General features: G+C 47.6%; 1 protein-coding gene across 1 annotated transcript in view; it reads right to left on the bottom strand.

The window, feature by feature from the left end:
* Positions 1 to 9,696, bottom strand: part of SLIT1 (slit guidance ligand 1) — a 173,466-nt gene extending 163,770 nt beyond the window's left edge. The window contains exon 1 of the mRNA XM_061402968.1: positions 9,168 to 9,696. Within this exon, the coding sequence (XP_061258952.1) occupies positions 9,168 to 9,364 (197 nt within the window). The 5' untranslated portion in view covers positions 9,365 to 9,696. The remainder of the gene's footprint in view (positions 1 to 9,167) is intronic.
* Positions 9,697 to 25,742: the final 16,046 nt, after the last annotated feature.

Below are 25,742 nucleotides of genomic sequence, written 5' to 3' on the forward strand. Positions count from 1 at the left end.
GGTCTGCCTCCTCTCATTCCCTGGCCTCTCCGGTACCCTCCAAACCCTTTGAGGACTACAGTAGATGCCTGCTGCTGCTATAACAAAGTGAAGTGAAGTCGCTCAGTCGTGTCCGACTCTTTGAGACCCCATGGATTGTAGCCTACCAGGCTTCTCCATCTGTGGGATGCCATTTCCTTCTCCAGGGGATCTTCCCAACCCAGGGATTGAACCTGGGTCTCCCATATTGTAGGCAGACACTTTACCGTCTGAGCCACCAGGGACGTCCACTTAAACACAAGACCAATGTATTATCTTACAGTTCTGGGGATTAGAAGTCCAAAATCAATCTCGCTGGGTTAAAGTCAAGATGCTCCCAGGGCTGTTATCCTTTCTGGAGGCTTTAGGGGAAAATCTACCCCCTTTCCTTTTTCATCTAGAAGCCGCCTGTATTCTTAGGCTCGCGGCCCCTTCTTCATATCAGTCCAATCACTAGCTTCCATCGTTACATTTCTCCCACTACTGACTCTGACCCTCCTGCCTCTCTTTAGGAACACTTACGATTTTGCTGCATGCATGCTCAGTTGCTCAGTCATGTCTGACCCTTTGTGACCCTATGTATTGTAGCGCTCCAAGCTCCTCTGTCCATAGGATTCTCCAGGTAAGAATATTGGGGTGGGTTGCCATTTCCTCTTCCATGGGATCTTCCCAACCCAGGGATCAAATGCACATCTCTTTTGTCTCCAGCATGGGCAGGCAGATTCTTAACCACTGTGCCATCTGGGAAGTCCATGATTTTGTTGAGCCCTCCCAAATAATCTAAAATCATCTCTTATCTCAAGATCTTCAATTTAATCACATCTGCCCAGTTCCTTTGGCCCAGTAAGGTAACATATTCATAGGTTCCAGTGATTAGAATGTGGACATCTTAGAGGATCATTATTCAGCCTACCACAATGATCATATTTCCTAAAACAAAGATCAGGATCATGAAATATCCTACCACAGGTTTTAAAAAAATTAAACACATTTTTTTTAAACAACTATGATGCACCAGGAGATGGAAATACAAAGATACACGAGACACAGTCCCTGCCCTCAGGAAACTCAAAACCCAAGGCACCCATCAAGAAAACCACCTTCTTAAAAAGAAATAAGATTTTTCTTCCCTACAGAAGAATTACAATTAATAAACGTAGAAGGAATGAGGGAAATAGAAAAGCAAAATTGGATAGTAATGGTTGCAGGCAACATCCATTAATGGATGCTAAAATTAGTAGGTGAGAATTTGAGGACAAAAAGGGTATTTCATACTCTCAAAGTATCTCCTTCCAAGTATTTAATAATTGCAAATGTAAAAATAATGTTATAGTGGTTAAACCCAGCAGACACCATCTTAACCAAGAGATCCAGATTAACATCACCAGCAATGACACAGATCGATGTCACCCACCTTTGATAGGATGCTCCGGGAAGAATACATCACCTTGGTAGCATTCTTGACAAAACAGAAAACACCAAACACAAACTGAAGAGCAGTCTACAAAATAAATAACTAGTTATTTTTATAAATGTCAAGATCATAAAGAACAATGAAAGACTTAGGAATTATCACAGATTGAAGGAGACTAAGGAGAAATGACAGTTAAATGCAATGTGGGATCCTGGATTGATCCTGTAATAGAAAAAGACATTGGTGGGAAAACTAACAGAATGCAAATAAAGTCTGAGCTAACATAGTGTACCAATGTTAATTTCTTGGTTTTGATCAGGGAATTATGATTAAGAAAGATGTTAACACGGGAAGCTGGATAAAGGGTGTATGGGAATTCTCTCTACTATTTTTGCAAATTTTCTAACAGTCTAAAATTGTTTTGTTTTCTTCTTTTGTTTTCTTTTATTATTTGGATGTGCCAGGTCTTAGCTGTGGCAGGCAGGCTCTTTAGCTGCAGTGCTCAGGTCTAGTTCCCTGACCAGGGATCGAACCCAGGCTCCCTGCATTGACAGCACAGACTCTTAAGCACTGCACCACAAGGAAAGTCCCTAAGATTGTTTTAAAAATAGAAGTGTTTTTTAAAAGAATTAAAAACACAGCAGTGATAGAATATCCACTGTCAGAAATCGCAGTCACCATAACCAACTGGTGGGCTGCTGTCTACAAGGTCGCACAGAGTCAGACATGACTGAAGTGACTTAGCAGCAGCAGCTGAACATCTAACATTATTACAAATTATAACCCAATGAATAAAATAATAATCTGCAGTCCACACTATTACAAATAAATAACAAACAGATGGAGAAGTTGAAGTTATTCCTTACAGTAGAATGCCAGGTAATACATAGAGAAAAAATGACAGGGTCAGAAATTTCTCATCAGTGGTACTAAAACTAGTGAATGAAAGTTTGATGAGCAGGAAATTTACATGTATAAGTATCTGCTGGCAAATTAATTATTAATAACAAGAGAGAAATAGTAACTTTTGAGCAGAGAAGCCAAGAAGACACCAAATTACCAAGTAATCTGAAGCTAAAATCACCAATATTGGGACAAATTGACATCATGTATCTTCTGACATCACCCACTGAGAAGGGCACAACATTGCTTGTTTAGCATTCCGGCAAAAATGTGTAACCTGAATGCAATCATGAGAAAAGAGCAGATGAAGCCAAACTGAGGGGCATTCTACAAAATAACTGGCTAGTATTCTTCCAAAATGTTAAGGTCGAAAAAAAGAAAGGCTAAGGAAGTGGTCCAAATTAAAAGAGACTAAAGAACCATGACAAGCAGATGCCCTGTGTGATCCTGGACAGGATTCTGAACCTAGACTGAAAAAAAAAAAAAAAAAGCTACAAAAGACATTATTAGTACAATTGATGAAATTCTAACATGAACCATGGAGTAGATTATAATATTGTACCAATGTTAAATTTTCTGATTTCCATAGCCTTACTGTCCTTAGAAAATACACACTGAAATATTTAGAGGAAAAAAGTTATGCCTCCAATCTACTCTTAAATGGTTCAGGGAAAACAAAGTGTGTGTGTGTGTCTGTGTGTGTAACATATGATAAAGCAAAGTGGGCAAAATACAAACAACTGAGTCTGGATAAGGGATATTCTTTTGTTGCAACTCTTTGGTGTTTGAAATTATAACAAAATTAAAAATTACAATGAACCAAGGAATCTTTTTGGGTGATGGAAATATTTTAAAATTGGGCCATGGTGATATCTGCACACCTCTGTAGATTTATTAAACATCACTAAATAGTAAATAATAATAATAATATAAAATTTTACACACATACAACCTCCAATGGCTCCCCATTCCCGTGGCCTGTGCCCACCTGTTACTTCAGTCTCCCCTCTCAGAACTCACCAACTCAAACATTCACCCCATCAGCTGGGTCTGCTCCTCACTCTCCTTCCCAAACATACGGCACTCATCTCTGGATGCCCCCAGACACCCTTGTCCTGGCTTCACCACTCGGCCACCTAATTCCTGCCCAACCTTCAAGGCCCGGTTCAAATCCCACCTCCCGCAGGGCTTCATCTCCTCCTCTATGTCTCACTCCCCTCATCTCTAACATCCATGGAGTACTTTCCACATGCCAACATTATTCTAACCATCTTACTTGCACTATTTCATCTGAAGTCACAGCCCTACAAGGTAAATGCTCCCATTTTACGGATGAGGAAATTGAGTCACTCGTGAACCGGCTGCATTTTCTCAAGTGGTAGCTGATGAAGCCAAAATTCAAACCAGACCATTCTCACACCCAAGGCTACCCTGGTCGCCCGCTGTGCTCTGCATCCCTGTGAGCATCCTTACACATCTGTTCTTTCACAGACAGACCTTTCTCCAGTCTCCAGGCTGCAAGCTCCCAGAGGAGTGAGTCTGTACCCTGGACCTCTCCAGACACTCTACACACGGCAGGTGCCCAACAGCTGTTTGTCCGCCGCAGGCTGGGATCCAGAAAGAAGAGGAGGGGGGTCTCGAGCTCAAAAAGAGGAGCCAATTCTCCACCCCGAGCACATCCCAGCTTCCTGGCTACTGCCCAAAGCCCGGCCGTCATCTGCTCTGGGTAATAAGTATTTGTATGGCGATAATTACAGCATTTGGGAAGAAAATCCCATTAAGCAAGAGCCCTGCCGAGCTGCTAATGCCGGCACAGAACTGGAGGCGGCAGCTCCGCCAAGCTCCCGTCTGCTCCCAATAATGTGGGGGCTGCCTGTCCCCGCCTGCCGCCCGTCAGCCAGCCCCCGAAGAGCACGGCCACCCCTGCTGGCAGCCTCGGGCAGCCTGGGGCACCACAGCCAGCCTCCTGCCTCAGGGAGGGGACACCACAGAAGGGGCAGCCCCGTCTCCATGTCCATCAGTGTTCCCTGGGGATCCAGAGCCCCCGGAGGATGCCTGATGAGAGAGTAGGGCTGTGCTGGGATCCAGCATCGAGTGGTGCTCAAGTTCCTTTCACAGCCCTGCAATTCTCTGTCACCCTAATAACAATAATACTACTACCATTTATTGGGCACTTGCTGTCTGCCAGGCCCAGTGCAAAGTGCTTCTCCCAGCATCACCACATTCAACCCTCAGGACCACCTTCAGAAGCAGGTCCTGTCATCACCCTCATCTTATGGGCGAGGAAATGGGAGTCTCAGAAGTCACACTTATCCCAGTTTGTGATTACGTGATTCTTCTCATATTGTGTCATTCATCTCCATCTCCCCTGCTGGACTAAATTCAGAGAGAGAGGGGTGGTTTCAATTTCCAGCCGGGACTATTCATTCGGCACCATGCAGACACTCAAGAGACAGCTATCTGTTGAGTGAGTGAATTAAACCCCATAACCTGCCCACAGTCCCCACAGCTGCTGAATGGCAGAGAGGGGCTAAACAGCTAAGCAAGCTGGCCTCAGAGCTGTCCACCCTGCAGAGAGGCCCTGCCGGACACTGACCTGCACCCCAAATCCTAAGGGGCGTGGGGTGGCCCAGAGAAGGAGCACTCAGAGCCAGAATCCAGCATGCAGCCTGGCCAACACTCAAATGTTTGTCTCCTCCTACACTCCCTCCTGCCCCATCTGAACCCTCAAGCCTTCAGCCTGAGCTTCTCCAGTAATAACAATCAGCTCGCCTAATGTTTGAATTACAGAGCACTTTCACACACATAGAGTAAGCGAAGTCTGGTAAAAACCCAGAGCTAGCAGGTGTCACTCTCCCCAGAGGCAGAAGGACCGTAAGACACCCAACATATGCCAAGGGAGCCTGCAGGTCCTCTACATGCCTGCTCTCACTTAATCCTCACCATCAACCCACAGCCGTCACCCCCTTCTACAGATGAGGAAACTGAGTCTCGGGTCTGATGGAGTGGCAACACCGGGCAGCACCACCAGTCCCTCGGAGCCCAGCAATAAGCCCAGCACGCCTGCTACTAGAGACACGAGCCTCACCAGGAGCCGACATCCCCTGCACACTGCGGCTCTCCAGTGCAGGAGACCAGAGTCCTGCCAGATAGCCCAGGCCCCGGAGGCAGACATGGCTCCTGCCTGGCCCTCTGAGCCCTCTCACTACAGCCACCACCCAATCACTATTTGGAATTCCAAACAGGCTCCCAGACAATAAGTCTGAGGGTGCCCTGGGCAGTCTTCCTTGGTCACAACCACCCACCCCCACTGAAGGAGGCTCCAGACACAGGCGGCTAAACTGGGAGAAGGCAAGGGCCTCCCAGGCCTTGGCAATTGGCAGGGAGCTAGGGCAGAGGATGGACTGGCTAGGAGGCAAGGGAACTCATCGAGGAAGGCAGGAACGTAGATCCCCAGGGCCCAAAGTGCTGGACCTGGAGGAAAACGGAAGTCAGCAGGCCTTCCCAGGGCCCTCTCTCCATCCTCAAGCGTCTCTCCTCTCTGCTTCCTACACCCACAAGGAGCATCAGTGGCAAGCCTGGAGTACAAGTGTCCAGGGTCGAGGGGAGAAGTGGGGTCCACGCGCACTGCACACTGTCTGAAACACTCTAGTCCAAAAGATTTTTTTAATGAAAAAAAAAATCCCAACTGAAAGCCAAGGTCCTTGAGTGGAAGAGAAAACAATAGTGGCCATGACGGGGTCCCTCTGAGTCTGGGCCCTACAAAGAGACAAGCTCCCAGGCCTCCTCCACCACACCCCCAGCCTTGCCCTGGATTTCAATTGGTTCCTCTGCAGTAAATTATTCAGCATCCCTTCCCCACCAGCCCAACCGGCCCACAGACCCTCTGGCTGAACCCATTTCCTCAACAGCTCTGGAGCCTGCTCAGCTTCTTCCCAGAAGTCCCTGCAGCAAACCAATGACAATTTCTTCCCACGTGAGGAGACAGGCTGGACCCTGAGGTATGGAATACATGATCATAAAGTTGCTGGGCTGCACAGGCTGCGAGAGAAACTGCCCGGAGGACAAAAGACAAACGAATGCACAGCTGCGGTCTATAAAAATTTCACAGCCTCGGAAGAAGCCGCTGTTTCGGGCTCTGATACTGCATGACACCCATATTGATTAGACAGAGCATTTGCCACAGTTATTTTGAGTCTGCCCAAGGCCTCTTTTCAGGACGTGCTTTTCCTCTTCAAATGGCTCTCTCACGGCCTGTGTGTTGAAAACACAGACTCCCTCAGCTTTCACAGCCTTTCCCACTCTGAGAAGTCATGCACATAGCAAGGTTCAGACCTGACAACTCACTCCTGGGTCCCAACCCTGAAGTTTCTAAAGGAAAAATCCAGATAGAGATAGGCCTTCCTGACCCTTCCCAACCTCAAGTCCCATCACATCCCCCTGGACGCGGCATGTTTCAGCCCCAGAGCAAAACTGGTCTGTTTGCCCACCAGGCCAGGCACACTCACATTTGTAGGCCTTTTGCTCATGCATTCCCTGTCTGGGCCACCTGCCCCTCCCCTTGGCAAAATCTGACCCAATCACTGTTGGGTCCCAAGGTACCCTCATAAAACAGTCTATGCTCTGAGAACCTCCTTCACCTGAGAAAAGGCCTTCTAATCCCAAAACTCCCCCATGACCCCACTCTGCTGCCAGAGCTTACAGTTCCGTGTCCCCTGCCCCATCCTCTCTATGGTACATCCCTTGAGAGCAGGGGCTTGCTCACTCCCAGCTGGAGCCTCTACACCCAGGGCAGCTACTGGCTCCCTAAATGTTTGCTGACTTTAGTAACAAGACTCTTCTCCTGATCCTATCATAATGAAGATGCCGCTCATTTAGCAGGCCTCACAATGTACCAAGCACTTCCCACACATTATCTTCAGTCCTCACAAGAACCAGAGATCTTATGTATCAACAGCCTCCTTTTCCTGATAGAAAACAACAAAGGCTCAGAGAAGTTAAGTAATTTGCCCAAGGTCACACAGCAAATGACTGACTTTACACCAGGAAATTTCACTTACATCTCATTCTGATTTGCAAGAATTCAAGAGTTCATAAAAGTTAGAACAGACCTTGTCCTCAAAACTAAAGGTGGAGAGTGAGCAAGAAAGGAGACGACTTCAAGAGTCAGACCCAAAGGCAAAGGAGAGGGGCTAAAATTCTCAGACCCAGGCTGCTACCAGGGTAACAGCTACAAGAGAAATGCCCAAAGGACAAGGCAAAGGAACAGAGAGGAGGTCCAGAGGGAATGGGTGTGGAGGTGACCTTGCAGCCTTGGGGATCCTCTAGACAGACTTCGGACCTTCTGTTCCTCTCCAGGACCACACAGAATCCCCAAGGACTATCCATCAGTTTGTTCTAGCCTCTCCTGATGCAGCATCTTTCCCCAGCATCACAACACACACACACACACACACACACACACACTCTTGCATCGATTCCCATCTAGATTGCATCTAGATTGCAAATTCTCTGAACCCTCCACGGGAATTTTTCAGTCTCAGCCAATGTGCTCATTGTTAACCTTGGTACAGGGTTTGATCCAGGAGACTGTTCTCCCCAGGGTCAGATTTCTGCCTCTGACCAGCTGAGAGTCATGAAAATACGCTCCAAGTTCTCAAGAGCCACTGCAGGGGCCCAGGAGTGTGAGAAGAAGGCGGGTTTCAAAGGGGCTGGCAGCCTCCTCCCAAGGCCAGTTCAAAAATCTCCCAAGGCAGCCACCTCTACAAGCAGCACAAAGGCCCCGCATGAGGCCAAAAATCTACACACACTGCCCATGGACATGGAGATTCTCCCAGCTTCGTGCGAATGACTGGGGTGACCCCACAGATCCCAGGAGTTCACACACACACATTCTGCAAGATAACTGGGGAAAACAAATTAGATAGGTCTATAAACACACATGCAAGCTAACCACATACACACATGCTAACCACTCACGCACTACAAAGCTTAGCCAGTCTAGAACGGGCTGAGTTTTCTCAAGAATTTAGAAGTGGGAGACAACAGGCTAAGAGAAATTATGTTTTTTATGACTTGTCACGGTCAATGTCTTTAACCTCGTGTCTCCCACTCCTAGTTCCTGACCTCTCAGCATTATTCACGGACTCCTGGTCCAGGTCACATCTTCCCCTCTCTGGGTGCTGAATATAAATATCCCAAGCCTCAAACCCCAATTCCTCAAGTCCATTGTCTGTCTGGGTTGGGGATGGCTGGATGTGTGGTGGGGGACCATGCCTCCCATCTGCAAGGGAAAAATTCTAAAGGCTCTGGGGCAAACAATGGGGAGCAACGCAGGTGCGGGGGGTGGGGGGGAGGAGGACTAGAAACTTCAACTCCATCCCCTCCTGCTGCCCATCAGCAACCTGCAAGCCCTCAGAGCCCAAAGGCACACCTTCCACTCAGAACACAGACTGAGCCCCGTGTGCCCAGAAGGAGGCACGGTGCATGGTGAGCAGGAGGCACGTCCCTCCGGGGGCCAGCGAGGCTTTCTGGCACCAATTCACAGGCACCCTGGAGAAACCAAGTGCTGGCGCAGTGGGAAGGCCTGCGATACTGAGCTCAGGGTGCAGGTGTGAGGATGGGAGCTGACAGCCCCACAAGCGCCTTTCGAATCCCAAGAAAGGGAAACGGCAGCGCTCCTGGCTCCTGGCCCCTGGCCGGCACTGACTCCTTTATTCGCTGCAGAGCCCAGGCCCCGACGGTCCTGCCCCCATCTTTGGCCCTGAATTGCGTCGAGGTGGGAAGGCTACCTCCGCGCTCCCCGCGGGCTAAGGATGGGGGCCATACTCACAGGCGCTCCGTGTTCCGCGGGATGTTCTTGGGAACGGCCCGCAGCCCGGTGCCGTGGCAATCCACCGTGGTGCCAGCGCAGGTGCAGAGGGCGGGGCACCCGGTGGCACCCAGGCGCCACGCGGCTGCCCACAGCAGCAGCCAGAGCGCGGGCCGGACGAGCAACGCCGAGGGCCCCCTCGGGGGTGTCAGCGCCATGGTGCCCTCACCGCGTCCCGCTTCCGTGCCAGACGGCGGCAGCCGCTCACCATCCCCGTCCGGGGTGGCCTCCAGGTGCAGTCCCGTGGCAGAGCCACTGAGGAGACCGTGAGCTTGTACGCTGCGCCCTTGCGGGCTGGGTGGCACCTTGCTCCTCCAAGCGCCGGCGCCTGTGCGCGGACAGAGGGAGCGCGCCTTGGGCGGAGGGCGCTCGGCTGCTCTCCGTTTCTCGCTGCCTGAGTCTCCCTCCCGCCCTCCAGCTCCCAACTGACTGCTGCGAGGAGGAAAATGGGCAGGCCCCGCGCGCGCACGCACCCCGCGCACACACACATACACACACACACTCACACCCGCACGCTCGCTCCCACCCAGCAGTCATCCATCAATCGAAAAGCACATAACCAGAGCCAGACTCCTCCCCGCCCTCCCCCCACGCCCCCTCCCCGCCCCCGCCTCCGCCTCCCGACGACCACCCGCCCGCCGCTGCGGCTGCGAGCGGGCTTACAGTTTCAAAGGTGGAACATCCGAGAGCGGGCACGGACTGCGGGGGAGTGAGGGGCCCACAGTTCGACCTGTCACGTCCCGACCTTCGCCAGCTTTACACACACAGACACACACAAACACATACACACACACGCGCCGAGGATGCACACACACGGGCTCAGGCACCCGGCACCAACAACCGCAGCTGCTGGTCCAGAGTGGGGGGAGGGGATCTTCTTTTGCAGCCTGGACCCCCTTCCCCAGGCGACAGCCGAGCTTTCCCCGACGGCAGAAACGGCTCTAGGGCCCCACCAGACTTGCTTTTTCAGTTCTTGGTGACAGGACGCTCCCGAGCCCCCGGTGACCTCTCTGAGTCACCTACATCACTTAGCCTGGGACCTTAAGGGTGGAAAAGGAGAACCAGGCTCTGTGTGTGTGTGGGGGGGGGGGGGGTGTGGAAATGGGGGCGGTCAGTGCACAAACGCCAAAGGCCAAGCAAGTTTCCTCCCCTCCCTCAACACATTCTCTGACAAGATGGCAGCAACCCCACTTCTCCAAGGGGAGTGCAGAAGTTAACTCCCCCCAGAATGAGAGTGACCCTGATTTGGACAGTGGCACTGCCACTGCCACTGGGAGATGTTATTTCTGCCCACTAGGCAATGCTGGCTTCCCAGAATATCAATAGGGGTTGGAAATCCTGCAAATATCATAGTGGGTTCACACCAGGTTCCTCCATTGTAAAGACAGATGAAAATGATCCCGTCACGGAAGGATCGCTGTTAAGACCAGTGTGGACCCAGGATGAACAGGAAATCCAAGTGGAGAGAGAATTCACCTCAACTCAGAAAAGATAAGGACCTCCCCCAAATCAAGGAGAGTTGTTGGTACTCCCTAGAAAACCCAGAAGTTGTTTGTCTGTGAGCTGGGGGCCCTGATTCAAGGTTGCCTGGAGCCCAAGAAGAAGAAGCAGCTGAGAAGCAGGTCAAGAATCACCTCCCTTCATTGGAGTTGGCTACCCACGTCTCTGCTTGAGAGAAAGAAAAGGTGACTGATCCAAGAGGTGCCAGGGGTAGGTACAGCAGGATACAGTTTATCAGAGTGTATTGATAGACTCCACAAGATTAAACCTCATCACTCACTGTGTACCAAGGCTCAAGGGTTTTCTTTTTCTTTTCTATCTTGATGAGAAATGTCCAGTATCTCTACTATCATAGACAGAACTGGGACCAGTGTGTCACAGCTACTGTGACCGATTTTATGGGCTGTTGACAGTTCTTTTGAGTTTTCACACAGTCCTGCCCGTGACCTCTAACTTGGGCCATGGGTCCTGGAGCACCAATTCGGTGACAGTTCAGGGGGAAGGAATTTTCTCCAGGTCTCTGTGTGGTGTGATCTTAGAGAAAGTAGTGAAAGTGTTAGTTGCTCAGTTGTGTCCAACTCTTCGTGACCCCACGAGCTGTAGCCCGCCAGGCTCCTCTGTCCATGGAATTCTCCAGGCAAGGATACTGGAGTGGGTTGCCATTACTTTCTCCAGGGGATCGTCCCAATCCAGGGATTGAACCTGGGTCTCCTGCATTACAAGTAGATTCTTTACCTTCTGAGCCACCAGGAAAGCCTTCTTTCTCGAGGGTCCCTGTGTGGTATGATCTTAGAGAACCTTCCCACAAGTCAGGCCAGAGCTTGCTATCTGCAAGGGCCTTTTCTCCCTTCTCCTTCACAAATTCCTTCTCCTTCTCCACAGGCCCTCAGCCCCTTTCCTCTCCTCAGACCTCCCCCACTGCCTCAGGCAGAGAGAAATTCTCATTCCTCCGTTTTATCCCCTCAGCTGGATCTCTGTTTACACATGTGGCTCCTTCTCTGACACCCGTCCTGGGACAGAGGCACCCTCCCTCTTCCCCTGCCCCCTTGCAGCTTCCTCATTTCCTTGCTTTGGCACTTAACCCAGCACCTGGCACTTAGTAGGCCTTTCACAGAGGTCTAGTCTCCAACCTTCTGCTCCAGCGGTGCCTCCCTGGGCCCCTGACTTCAGAAGGCTCCTCAGAAGCCAGGACCCATGTGGGGAGGATGAGAGTGTTGATTAACGGGCAACATGCCCTGGGGGCTTCAGAGTGGCAAGGGGGAGAAGCAGGCAGAGGGGTGGGAGCAGGCAGGAGGCTGCAGCATTAGCCCTGCCAGTGGCTCCTGAGAGTCAGCCACAGCCTTAGAAGCTTTCAGACCAGCCTGGACAGTGAATCCCAAGCAGGCCGTAAGCCAAATTGTCACTGCCTGGCAAGGCCTGGTCTTTCCTTTAAAGGGGAGAAGGAAAGAGGGCCCCTCAGACCCAGGACAAAGACTCCCCCTGCCAGTCCATCATGGGAGGCCCTGCCCCAGTGGCAAGGCAGCTCCCCAACTTGGCTCCCATCCCCAGTTCCTCCACCCCAGAACCTGGCTGGCTCCCCGATTCTGGAAGCAGCTCACCATGAATGAACGCAGCTCATTAATGTTCCCAGCACATTTACTCGTTAAACAACCGCCTGGCCAGCCGCACACCCCCTGCCCCACCCGTTTGCTTTTTCAGCTTCCTCTCCCATGCTCCTCCCTCTGTTGGATCTCCCTACCCCCTCCCTACAGTCGGGCCACCTGCTCCCTCTGCACGGCTGGGGAGGAGGCAGGCCTGTCACATTGCTCCTGCCAGGAAGGCTCCTCCAAGCCCCTCTCTGTCCACTGGCCACCAGCAGGGCAAGCCCCCAGGGGATGCTTGGGGCTGGGTCTTCGTAATCCAGCGGTGTGAGCCTCCTGGGCATCCCTCAGCCTCACGTGCTCTGGACTTGAGGGCCACCTCCTGCCTGTAACTCCAGAAGAAAGTGCTGTCTTCTGGCTTTCTGCACCACCAGCCCCTCTGAAGCACAAGAAGGCGGGGAGCCTGGAGGAGGCTCACTGTGGTTTGGATTTCCAAATGCAAAAGGCAAGAATGAGACGGAAAGCCTGCTACTTAGGCATTGATTAGACACCATTTATTGACTACGTGTGTACTACATGCATTGTACTGGAAGTCAGCAATTCAACAAGGAATACGAATAGCCCTGGCCCTCAGGGAGGAGAATAGAAAGAAAATAGAAGGAAAAACCCACTCAGCGTGATAGGTGGCATACTCAGGGAATGTGGAATTGCAGAGAAGCTAGAGTGTGGGACCTGGGGTAAGGCTGGAAGACTTCCTCGAAGAGGAGGCAATTGAGCCGAATCTTGAAGGATAAATAGGCATTAACTATATATATGTGGATCTTAAGAATTGTTGTACTATGCTTAGTCCCTCAGTCGTGTCCAACTCTTTGCAACCCCGTGGACTGTAGCCCACCAGGCTCCTCTGTCCACGGGATTCACTAGGCAAGCATATTGGAGAGGGTTGTCATTTCCATCTCCAGGGGATCTTCCCAACCCAGGGATCGAACCCAGGTCTCCCACATTGCAGGCAGATTCTTTACCACCTGAGCCACCAGGGAAGCCCAAGAATACTGGAGTGGGTAGCCTATCCCTTCTACAGAGGAACTTCCTGACCCAGGAATCAAAAAAGGATCTCCTGCCTTGCAGGCAGATTCTTTATGAGCTGAGCTACATTGGTGAACAGCAGAAGAGGAAGGAAGACTTTCTGCCCAAAGAGAACTGCATGAGGTAAGGCACACAGAGAGCAGCAGCATCCTCAGTGGCTGAGCTGTGGCAAGTTCCATTAGGCTGGTACCTGCCAGGGGGTTCAGGTGGGGAGTACTGGCAGAGGTCTGGACTTTCAGAATCTCATGGCCTGTCCCTGTGCCCAAGACATGCTTATATGAATGTATGCTTGGAATGTCCCTTGAACCAGTGACGGTGGCCTCCAGGGAGGGGACTCAGTGTTGGCAGGGGCAACTTGAGCACATGTTGTTGTCGTTTTCCACTGTTTGGATTTGTTTACCTGTGTAGTATGACATCATCCTCTATTACCACCTAAACATTTTTTTTAAATTCCCAGGCCCAGGGATGCTTATCACAAATGCCTACCCCTAGGACCCACCCAAGACTTTAATCAGAACCTTCACTGTTAGTAAACTGGAGCATGAAGAAGTGCAATTCTGACGCAGGTGGTTCCAGAGACAGTGATCTAAGAATCAAGGCCGAGTGTGCTGAGTTAATGAGTTTGAACTTGGCCCTGAAAACTCTGGGGAGTCATTGAAGGAAGGGGGCCTGGCAGGAACAAAGGGTCTGAGGCCTGCCTGCCTCCCTCCTCTCCAGTTTCCACACGCTTTTAGCCAGGGTGAGACACATCAAAGAGAAAGATAGTCACGGGGGAGTGGAAGGGGAGGGGAGGGGCAGGAGCCTTGTGACACTGGTCAGAGTAGCTCGATCATAAGATATCAGAGCTGGAAAGGGATTCATAAGTGATCAGATCCAAACAGCACTGACCAGTTGGCGGCCCAGAGAAGAGAAGTAGCTGAACCTCACAAAGGAGTTGCAGAGGTGAGCCATGACGAGGCTGCATCTTGCTGCACTAGATGGGTAGAACTCTCCACACCTGGGTAGAACTCAGCATCAATACACCATCCCAGACTCTCCTCCTGACCCCGTCACCCTCACTGGGACTGAGGAAGCAGGAGTCCCTGGAAGGTTGTGGAGGCAGAACCCAGGATATTTTAGCTTTAATCTCTAACCCCGTTGGTATACTCAAGTTTGAAGGAGGCTGGTCCATTTGAGGCTGTCAATGACAAAGCCTGGAACACACTCCTAAGATTACTAGCCTTTATAAAAGCCACCATTGCATCCAGAACAATTCTGGCAGATGAAGTTGATGTGAACACCGACTATTCCCAGCTCTGTGGGTGCTTCAGTGATGATTCTGCACTGGCAGTGGGATGAGGCACCACAGGGAAGAACTATTTGGAAATCCCTGGCCACTCTCTCTGTGTGCAGCAATTTTCTCTCCTCTCTCCCCTGAGACCACTAGCCCCCTTAGCCTCCCAAACTCTCACCTTTAACTCTGAAACTCAGCTTCACACCAGATTCTGCCTGGGTGCCCCTTTTGCTCTGTGGCCTGGGAACTCTCTCAGGGCTACAAGCTGGAGGCAATTACAGCTCTCACCATCTTTGTTTTCCCTCTTAAAGGAATCATCGTCCCATATGACCAGTTGTCCAATGTCTAAAAATGATCATTTCATATCTTTTTTTTTCCTGGCTTTTTAGTTGTTTAAGACACGATGGTAAAGTTGGCCCATTGCTCCCTCCTGGCCAGAAACAGAAGTTTGTGAGAGATTTTTTAGCAATCCTCTGTACCCTAAAAACACTCGCAGTGTGCTATGGAGAAAGAAGCAAACAGAACTACATAATTCTGACAAGTATCCTGAACTTGCCAGAGAGGAAGTGCCTCAGCCTTCCTGGGGGCAGAGGGGAGGGTTGGGGGGGAATATCCGCCCCCCCCCCCACTGCTTCTCTCAGTTGAAGAAGCTCCTCCCACTCTCTGTGCATGACAGTCCTCACTCCGGATCCCCTTCCATCATCCTCATCCTAAACAGCATCTTCTCAGGGCAGCCTTCTCTGACCCGCTTAGGGGTTAAGTCAGCCTCCTGGCCTGTGGTGTGATCTCCTGGCTCACCATGCCTCCCCAAGAGCATGAAATTGTCATTTGTTATTACTTGTTTATCCATCTCTCTTCCCCTCTAAGCTGAAGCGACAGGTTTGCTGCTCTCTTGTTCCCTTTTGCCTGTTCAGGGCCCAGCACTTGGGAGATGTGGAGGAATACGTATATTTTACTGAATTGCAGGGAAGTCATTCTGGAGAGAAGGGACCTTGAGAATAATGGCACCGAAAAGGCAGGCCTCCAGTCAGAGTGGGAGCAATGAAGAGGCACATTTGGCTAGAGAGAGAATTCCTTGGGGAACAATGAGATTGAATCGGGGTGAGAGAGAGCAGGCTGCTGAGGGACTGGCGGGCAGGGTGAAACCCTGTATGGGAGCCAGGCTGCAGGCCTCCAAAGTCCAAGAAAGTGACAAAAACTGGCATCTGGGAGCTCATTAATTCCCTTGTATCTTGAAGTTTTCATCTGTAAAGAATAATCCTGACAGCTAACGTTTCCATCGTGCCTGTAAATTCTAAGGGCTTATACTATTTCTTTTTTTTTTTTTTTTAAGGGCTTATACTATTTCAAGAGTTTTGCACAAATCACTTAATTCTCCCGATAAGCTTATGAGGTGGATGTTATTTTTACAAACGAGAATGTTCAAAGCACAGAGAGGTTCAGTAACTTCCCCAAGGTCACACAGCACAAAGGTAGCAGAGGTGTGGTGTAAAATAGGGATAAGATCGACCTCCTAAAGAGGGTGTGAGATTGAATGGAAAGTACATATGAAAGTGCCTTATGCTGTCCTGGCATGTGGAAAATGTGTTCATTTCAAAAACACCCAAAACTGGTAAGAGTTTTAGGTTAGGGGAAAGGTCTGTCTAGAGATAATTCTTCTGACAAACACTGTATTATTAATTTTGTAGCACTTTCTTCTGTCCTTTTTCTTCAGCTCCTTCTGCAAATGATGCTTTCTGTGTCTGCCTAGCAGTGTAACTGACAGAGTCCAGATATTCTTCAAGCTTTCCTTGTCTTCATGGACCATACACTGGGTCTTCCAACCTCAAAGGTAGAAATCATTCTCAAACCGAACAAAAACCTAAGTTCAGCAGCTCATAGCCTAAAAACATTGAATGTATTTCATTGTAAATCTAATTTATTTTTTAAAAAGCATCAAAATGATAACATCATTGAAATTGTGGGTGATTTTTAGCCTCTTATTTTATACTCTTCTCTATTTCCCATATTTTCTATAATAAACAGGCTATAACCAAAATTTTAAACATTATTATAGAAATAAAAATGTAGTTACTAAATCTGTAATTCTTGCCTGAATACAATTACCATTAAATTTAATATACCAAATCTAATGATTTTATGAGCAAATAAATGTGCTAAGTAACACGGTTTACATTCCTGCACTGTCAGGGCTGCTATAGATCTGCAAAGGGGGCTTAAAAAAGTGATGAGATGTATGAAAAATCTAGAACATACAAATTCACAGAAACAGAGAGCAGACTAGAGGTTATCAGGGGCCAGAGGGAGAGGGGAGGGGAAGTTACTACCTATTGGGCAAAGCTTCCATTTGGAGTGATAGGAGTTTTGGAAATAGTGGTGACAGTTGTGTAACACTGTAAATGTATTTAATGCCACTGAATCATATGTTTTAAACAATGGTTAAGGGACTTCCCTGGTGGTCCAGTGGTTAAGACACCACACTTCCACTGCAAGGGGCATAGGCTCGATCCCTGGTCAGAGAACTAAGATCCCACATGGTATGGCAAAAAAAAAAAAAAAGAAAAAAAATAATTATAAAATTTTAAATGATTTGAATGGCATTTTAAAATATATGTATAATTGAAAGTGAAATTAGCTCAGTTGTGTCTGACTCTTTGTGACCCCATGGAATTCTCCAGGCCAAAATAGTGGAGTGGGTAGCCTTTTCCTTCTCCAGGGGATCCTCCCAACCCAGGGATTGAACCCAGGTCTCCTGCGTTGCAGGCAGATTCTTTACCAGCTGAGCCACAAGGGAAGCCCATATGTATAATTACACGACAAAAAATAAGTGATGGCTCAGTTAAGGGAGTAGATATGGCTTAAAAAACCTTCTCCTCCCACAGGTCCTTGTCTCCTGCTGCCCAGGAAGGGCTCGATCAGTGGTGAAAACAATAGTGATCACAAACGAGGACCACTGCCTGGAGAATAACTTGCTCACCACGGACCACCAACAGGGACAGGGGACTTGGACGGGAATGCACGCGGTCTGACTCCAGATGTCACAGCTGTAACCACTTCACTGCACGCCACCGTGACAGCGCTGTCGCTATAGATTTTCTACAAGACATGAATCATCTGCAGGTAACCTGCAGGGAGGTGCTGTTATCCCTAGGCACAGACAGACTCTGAGAATGAGCCGGCTGCCGGTGCATCCAGCCAGGTGGGGAATCCAGGAAAGCTTTATTCTCAGACCCAGGCTGAAAGGTGGGCTGGTGTCTGCAAAGCCCAGTCAACGATAGCGATTGGAAACAATCTGCACAGTATTGAAATTGAGTCGAAGGACCGGGGAGGAGTTTTCAGGGAGGGCAGGAAGAATTTTTTTAAAGCAATTGTTAGGCTGCTTTGGGCTTCTGCCAAGCCAGTTTGATTCCTTGGAGGGTCTCTCAGCATCTTCAGTGAACATTCATCAACTGGCCTGGGCTAGCTGGGGCAACGGCCTGGAACCTAGCGTTCTGGGATAGTATCTGTTCACAGACACTTGCCCCCTTCTGACTTCCCCTTGGCTGGTCGCAGATGGGGCACCTGGGGGTTCCCTGGAGAGACAGCAGGGCAAGGGCGCCGGAGGGCAGGGTGGGGCCATCTGGACCTGCCGTCTGCGTCTGCTAAGAGGGGCTCGGAGTTTTTGTTGGATCCTCAGAACAACGTCTGTGGACAATTAGGGGTGGGGGCCAGCGGGACAGAGCCCCTCTGGGAGGATTCAGGCACCATCTGCATGGGGCTGAGGGCAGATTTACACCCAGGCGAGCAGGTCCAGCTCTGTGAATAAGTCTAGAAGCCCAGCCACTCTGTCCTCAGCTTCCCTCGGTGGGGACAGATACATAGCGCTCCAGCAAAGCACAGTATAAGGCTCTTGCTTCTCCAGAAACAAGTACTGCAATGCCCAGATTTTACAGATAAGGAGATAGAGCCCCTAGAGGAGACGTAAGACACCCAGGGTCAGGAGCTGATGGGGACAGAGCAGAATGCCCTCTGTGTACCTCATCACCATGATGTGTACGTTGAGACTATGTGTCTGCCTGCCTGCCTATCACATCAGCTTCCACACCATTCATGTTTACAGGCTAACACTCACTCCAGTACCTGGAACTCAGCAAATAACTCAATGAATGTTTGTGAAACAGAGATGAACTGGGATAGGAAGCCCAGGTCCTCAATCTTTGAGGAAAGACAAAATTTAGAAATCCAGGAATAGTAAGCTGTTCCCCACCAGAGTGGCTAGAGTGTGGATAAACAGAGCCAACCCAGCCATCTGGGGAGGGGCACCGAGGCAGCTCTACTCCTTTCTGCAGTCAAAGTCGGTTCTGCTGATCTCCTGGAGAAGGAATTGGCAACCCACTCCAGTGTTCTTGCCTGGAAAATCCCATGGACTGAAGAGCCTGGATAGCTACCGTCCATGGGGTCGCAAAGAGTCAGACACGACTGAGCGTGCACACACGCAAACATTCAGTCCATAACAGTACCTAGCAGAGCTGAGGGGTTTAGCCCACCAAACAACATGTACAAGAATATTTATAGCAGCCTTATCCATAAAAGCCCAAGTTTGGAAATGACTCAAGTGTTCAGCAACAGAAATGGATAAATATATTGTGTTGGATCATTATAACTGAATAATGAGCAGGAACACACCACAAGCAACATGAATGAATCACACAGGCATTATGCTGAGTGAATGAAGCTAGATATGAAAATACACAGCATTTAATTCAACTTATATGAAGTACAACATAAGCAAAAGTAATCTATGGTGATAGAAATCAAAATAATTGTTGCATTTGAGAGAACAGTGATGAAAAGAAACATAATGGAGACCCTGAGCTTCCAGAAATATTCTGTATTTTTATCTAGGTTATAGTTGTGTGTGTGTGTGTGTGTGTGTGTGTAAAATATACCAAGTTGTACACTTAAAATTGTGCTCTTTATGAAGGTTATATCCTAATGAAAAAAGAAAAAAATAATTTTTATCAGGGATGACACGTATGTGGTGGGTTTGCTACCAAGGCCCCCTCCCTTGCCCATTAATTGCCCATTAATATTAATTAACCACCACTGCTTCTTGTTGAGTTCAGCATCAGAACCATTCTCAATTCGGCACTCCAGCCAGCCTGCTTTGAGAAGAAAACAATTGATGTTCCTTCATGTATACACAACTATCTTAATTAAGAGAGAAACTCTGATGCTATCATCTTCAATTTGTTTCTCTATGCTTTGGGAAAGCCTGGTGGCAGGCTCCCTGAATATTATGTTCATTTCCCAGGAGAAAGTGGCTTGGGAAGAGTGTACTTGGAAGCTGGAAAATGAGGGCATGAGGGGCACACACTTGGAGGGAGCCCCCTGACCACGGGCTGGGGAAGTAACTCAGTATCACAGATAACAGGGTGTGCTCAGTCGTTCAGTTGTGTCTGATTCTTGTGGCCCCATGGACTGTAGGCTGCCAGGCTCCTCCATCCATGGGATTTCACAGGTACGAATACTGGAGTGGGTTTCCATTCCCTCCTCCAGAGTATCTTCCCCACCCAAGGACTGAACCCGCGTCTCCTGCATTGGCAGGCAGATTCTTTACCACTGAGCCACCTACGAAGCCCCACAGATAATAGTGAGGCCCAGCATAGGCTAGATTTGACAGCACCGTGCAAAACAAACTGATCTTTCTCTACTAGCAGAGAATGGGGAAGGAAGAGGAGGGAGGGAAAGGCTGGACTGCAGGAAATGACACCTCTTGATTTGCCCAAGGTCCTCTGGCAGCTGGAAACAGCCACCCTGTGAGCAGTCACCCCAGCTCCTGGTGTATTATCAGGGGTGCTAACTCTCCCTGTTCGTTCTTCACAACTTACAAAACCTTCTAATGAATACCTTCTCTGTCATACAACCACTTGATCTGAACAAAGTGGAAATACCTTTCCTCCATTTGAAATTTTAAAACTGGGGTTTAAAATGCTGGAAAAGGTGTGGAGAAAAGGGAAGCCTCTTACACTATTGGTGGGAATGTAAATTGGTCCAGCCACTATGATGAACAGTGTGGAAGTTCTTAAAAAAAACTAAACAATGCCTGTCATGCACAGCACATGTGTGGGGCACCTGGATTCTTAGACGAACCTGCTTCTGAGTCCAGGTTTCATAACTAGCAGAGCAGTTCCCTCACTGTGATCTATTGAAAGTCAGCCCTTGACCCAAGGGTTTGTAAAATTTTTAAAAAGGGGGGAGGGGGATTTTTTTTAATTAAAAAATAGAGTTAGGATCCAGCAATCTCACTTTTGTACATACATTCAGAGGAAAACTGTAACTTGAAAAGACACGGGCACCCCAATGTTCATAGCAGCACTATTTACAATAGCCAAGACATGGAAATAACTTAAATGTCCATCAACAGATAAATGGAGGAAGAAGATGTGGTACACATGTACAGTGGAATATTACTCAGCCATAAAAAAGAATGAAATAAAGCCATTTGCCACAATAAGGATATACCTAGAGATTATCAAATGAAGTGAAGTAAGTCAGGAGAAAGGTAAACGTCAGATGATATTCCTCATGTGTGGAATAAAATATTTATGAAAATTCTAATATTTATGTAACAGAAACAGACTCACAGACATAGAAAACAAACATATAGTTACCAAAGAGGAAGGGTAGGGGACGGATAAATTAGGAGTTTGGTATTAGCAGATACAAACTGCTATATATAAAATAGATAAACAACAAAATCCTACAGTACAGCACAGGGAACTATATTCAATATCCTGTAATAAATCATAACAGAAAATAAAATAAAATATATCAGTTCAGTTCAGTTGCTCAGTCGTGTCCAACTCTTTGCAACCCCATGAATCACAGCATGCCAGGCCTCCCTGTCCATCACCAACTCCCAGAGTTCACTCAAACTCATGTCCATCAAGTCAGCAATGCCATCCAGCCATCTCATCCTCTGTCGTCCCCTCCTTCTCCTGCCCCCAATCCCTCCCAGCATCAGAGTCTTTTCCAATGAGTCAACTCTTCACATGAGGTGGCCAAAGTACTGGAGTTTCAGCTTTAGCATCATTCCTTCCAAAGAAATCCCAGGACTGATCTCCTTCAGAATGGACTGGTTGGATCCCCTTGCAGTCCAAGGGACTGTCAAGAGTCTTCTCCAACACCACAGTTCAAAAGCATCAATTCTTCAGCGCTCAGCCTTCTTCACAGTCCAACTCTCGCATCCATACATGACCACTGGAAAAACCATAGCCTTGACTAGACGAACCTTTGTTGGCAAAGTAATGTCTCTGCTTTTGAATATGCTATCTAGGTTGGTCATAACTTTTGTTCCAAGGAGTAAGTGTCTTCTAATTTCATGGCTGCAGTCACCATCTGCAGTGATTTTGGAGCCCAAAAAAATAAAGTCTGACACTGTTTCCCCATCTATTTCCCATGAAGTGATGGGACCAGATGCCATGATCTTTGTTTTCTGAATGTTGAGCTCTAAGCCAACTTCTTCACTCTCCACTTTCACTTTCATCACACATGTATCCAAATCACTTTGCTGTACACCAGAAGCTAACACAACATTGTAAATCAACTATGCTTCAATTTTTTAAATTAATTAATTAACTAAAAGAACAATGGTAAAGACAAAAAAAAAAAAAAAACCCTGAAACTTAGAGATATCATGTAATTCATAGATACTTTGTTAACTAAGTTAACAATTCAAGATTCAAACCCAAACTTGCTTTACTCCCAACACAACCTCCTTCTTTGTCTTTTCTTAGTTTGAGTTTTTATGTTTACATCAAAGCTATACATGCAGAAAAATGGCCAAATCGTTCTATAAGATTTGTTATAAAAATAACAGGGCCCCCAACCCCCAGCCCATTTGCTTTCCCTGGAGTCAACAACTTTGACCTCTTTAAACTGATTAATTTATAATTTATCTCCACCATATATAGAAAATAGACCCACACCAAGTTGAATCACTGTGGGGTTTCAGCATACTAAGAGCACAAAGAAGACGCTACAAAGGGGGGGGGCATAATTTTGGAGAATGGCATTAAAACATGTATAATATCATGTAAGAAATGAATCGCCAGTCCAGGTTCGATGCAGGATACAGGAAGCTTGGGGCTGGTGCACTGAGATGACCCAGAGGGATAGTATGGGGAGGGAGGTGGGAGGAGGGGGGTTCAGGATGGGGAACATGTGTACACCCATGGCAGATGCATGTTGATGTACAGCAAAATGAATACAATATTGTAAAGTAAAAAAAATAATAATAATAATAAATTAATTTTAAAAAAGAAACTCCAAAAATAAATAAATAAGTAAAATAAAAAAAAAAAAAGATGCTACAAGCTTCCAGAAAGAGTAGAAATAATGTCACCTACAAAGAGTTGGAAATTCTAATGGCCTTGATCAACAGCAACACTGGAACACAGAAAGCAGTGAAATAATACCTTCAAAATTCTAAATGAAAATGATCCTCAACTTAGAATTCTATACACAGCCAAAATATCAATCAACTGTGAGGGTAAAATAAAGACATTTTCAGATATTCAAGGTCTCAAAATATGACTTCTCCCATCCCTTTTCCCAAGAAGTTCATAGAGGACGCTCAATCCTTCCCAACTCACCCAGCACTTTGTTACCATCAGCCCTTTTCTGTTATCCCTATTCTTGTAGGTCTTACACCTTTTAAAAAAATCCTTTTTCTGTCAGTTTAATAGGACTCTAAGGGAGAAAAAGCAGACCAACTCAATCAGTTATCATTACCCAGAAGTTATCTGCTTTTATTCATTTTCATAAGCCATGGACATTTTCTTCAAACAAAATCTCATGCAAAAGACAAATATCGAAGACACACGAAGGTCATACATATTGCACTTCTTGCAGCATAGTTTCTCCCCATTGGCTAACAGTTAAGAAAGGTGCTGCAGCTATTTAATGGGAAAGGAATGATCAGATTAGAACACCATTTTGTGCCCATAAATTAATTAATGGATCTAGGCACTGAGTATCCGCTGCTGTTACATCCCCTACAGCACACAGACAAAATGAGAATGGGACATTATATGTACTTTTTGATGAGACAACATGCTACCACCTGGAGGTGCCAAAGAATCAAAACCTGAAATGTCTGGATCCAGCTATCAATTTACTGGAAGACAGAAGGACATGCTGAACTGCGTCAACAGTGCACAGTCTGCAAAACCCAGACTGGGCAAGCTCCACTGTTCCTCCACATATAAATTAAAAGAGGAGGAAAGAGGAATAGAGGGAGAATCTTTGGAATAAAAGAGATTTAAAAGATACACCAAATCAGAAAGAGGGTAAATGCACACCCATGTTCATAGCAGCAGTATTCACCAATTAAGGGATGAATGGATAAATAAAATGCGGTGTAGAAGTACAATAGAATGTTATTCAGCCTTAAAAAGGAAGGAAGTTCTAATACATGCTACAACATGGATGAACCCTGAGGACTTTCAGTTCAGTTCAGTTCAGTTCAGTTGCTCAGTCGTGTCTGTCTAGTCAAGGCTATGGTTTTTCCAGTGGTCATGTGTGAATGTGAGAGCTGGACTGTGAAGAAAGCTGAGCCGGCGCTTTTGAACTGTGGTGTTGGAGAAGACTTGAGAGTCCCTTGGACTGCAAGGAGATCCAACCAGTCCATTCTGAAGGAGATCAGCCCTGGGATTTCTCTGGAAGGAATGATGCTAAAGCTGAAACTCCAGTACTTTGGCCACCTCATGCGAAGAGTTGACTCATTGGAAAAGACTCTGATGCTGGGAGGGATTGGGGGCAGGAGGAGAAGGGAATGACAGAGGATGAGATGGCTGGATGGCATCACTGACTCGATGGACATGAGTTTGAGTGAACTCCAGGAGTTGGTGATGGACAGGGAGGCCTGGCGTGCTACGATTCACGGGGTTGCAACTTTATACTACATGAAATAGGACAGTCACAAAAGGACAAACACAGTATGGTTCCTCTTATATGAGGTATCCAGAATAGTCAGATTCAGAGAATTCAGAGAATGGAGGTTACCAAGGGAAAGTGGAATAGGAGCTTATTGTCTAGTGGGTACAGAGTTTCAGTTTTACAAGATGAAATATTCTAGAGACTTGTTGCTGAACGTGACTACACTTAACACAAGTGAACTGTATACCTAAAGACAGTTAAGATAGTGAATTTTATGTTATGCTTTTTACTATAGTTAAATTTTTAAATTTAACTTTCAAAAGTGGGTAAAACTAAATGGCAGATTGAAGAAGGTGCCCACAGTTGATCACATTATGTAGAAATGGAGGGAAGTGATCATCATAAAGGCTGGGATGGAATGAAGGAGGTGATCATCATAAAGGCTGGGATGGAGCCATTGGGAGAGGGGAAAGGAGTGGCATGTTGGGACAGGGCATGAAGAGGCTCCTGGAGCTCCTGACCTAGGTGCTAACTGACTAAAATGGTCACCCAATAATCATCATCATGTTATGTATAACATGCGTTTCCTGCAGTTTTCTGTATCTGTTTTGAATGTAATTAAAAAGCAAGACAAAAATACTGAAGAAAAAAAAGAAAAGAAAGAAAGTTGCTGCCATCCTGTCAGCATATTCTGGCCAAATAACTCTTTCATCTGAAAGAGGAGAGTTTGGGAGCGAGGTGACTGGAAACTGGGTCTACCTCACCTCCCGATCACTGAGTACTTTTGCAAAGCCCTGTGTCTCCCCGCTGCCTTCAAAGCCCAGGTCCTGCACACACACAGCCCCCATCCACCCACAAGGGACATTCTCACAGAGTTACAACAGCTGAGCTCTGCCTGGGGTCACAGAGGGAAACAGGACTGGGCAGCGTGACAAGCCAGGGTCTCACCCACATGAATGCAGAAAATAAGACTCGGACGCTTTTGTTGTCAGCTGTCAAATTTCATTTTCTGGTTCCCGAATTCTCTAATGTGAATTCTGCTGAAATCCTTGTGCCACCATAATGTGCCGTCACAGGGTCACGACTGCACCAGCTTTCTGTCAGTCTACACCATGAGTGTCCCAGCACGGAGTCCTTGACGCTTACACAGCCTGCAGCATGCACGGGAGGCTGCGG

This window comes from Bos javanicus, chromosome 26 (genome assembly GCF_032452875.1).
Source record: "Bos javanicus breed banteng chromosome 26, ARS-OSU_banteng_1.0, whole genome shotgun sequence".
Classification (NCBI taxonomy): domain Eukaryota; kingdom Metazoa; phylum Chordata; class Mammalia; order Artiodactyla; family Bovidae; genus Bos; species Bos javanicus.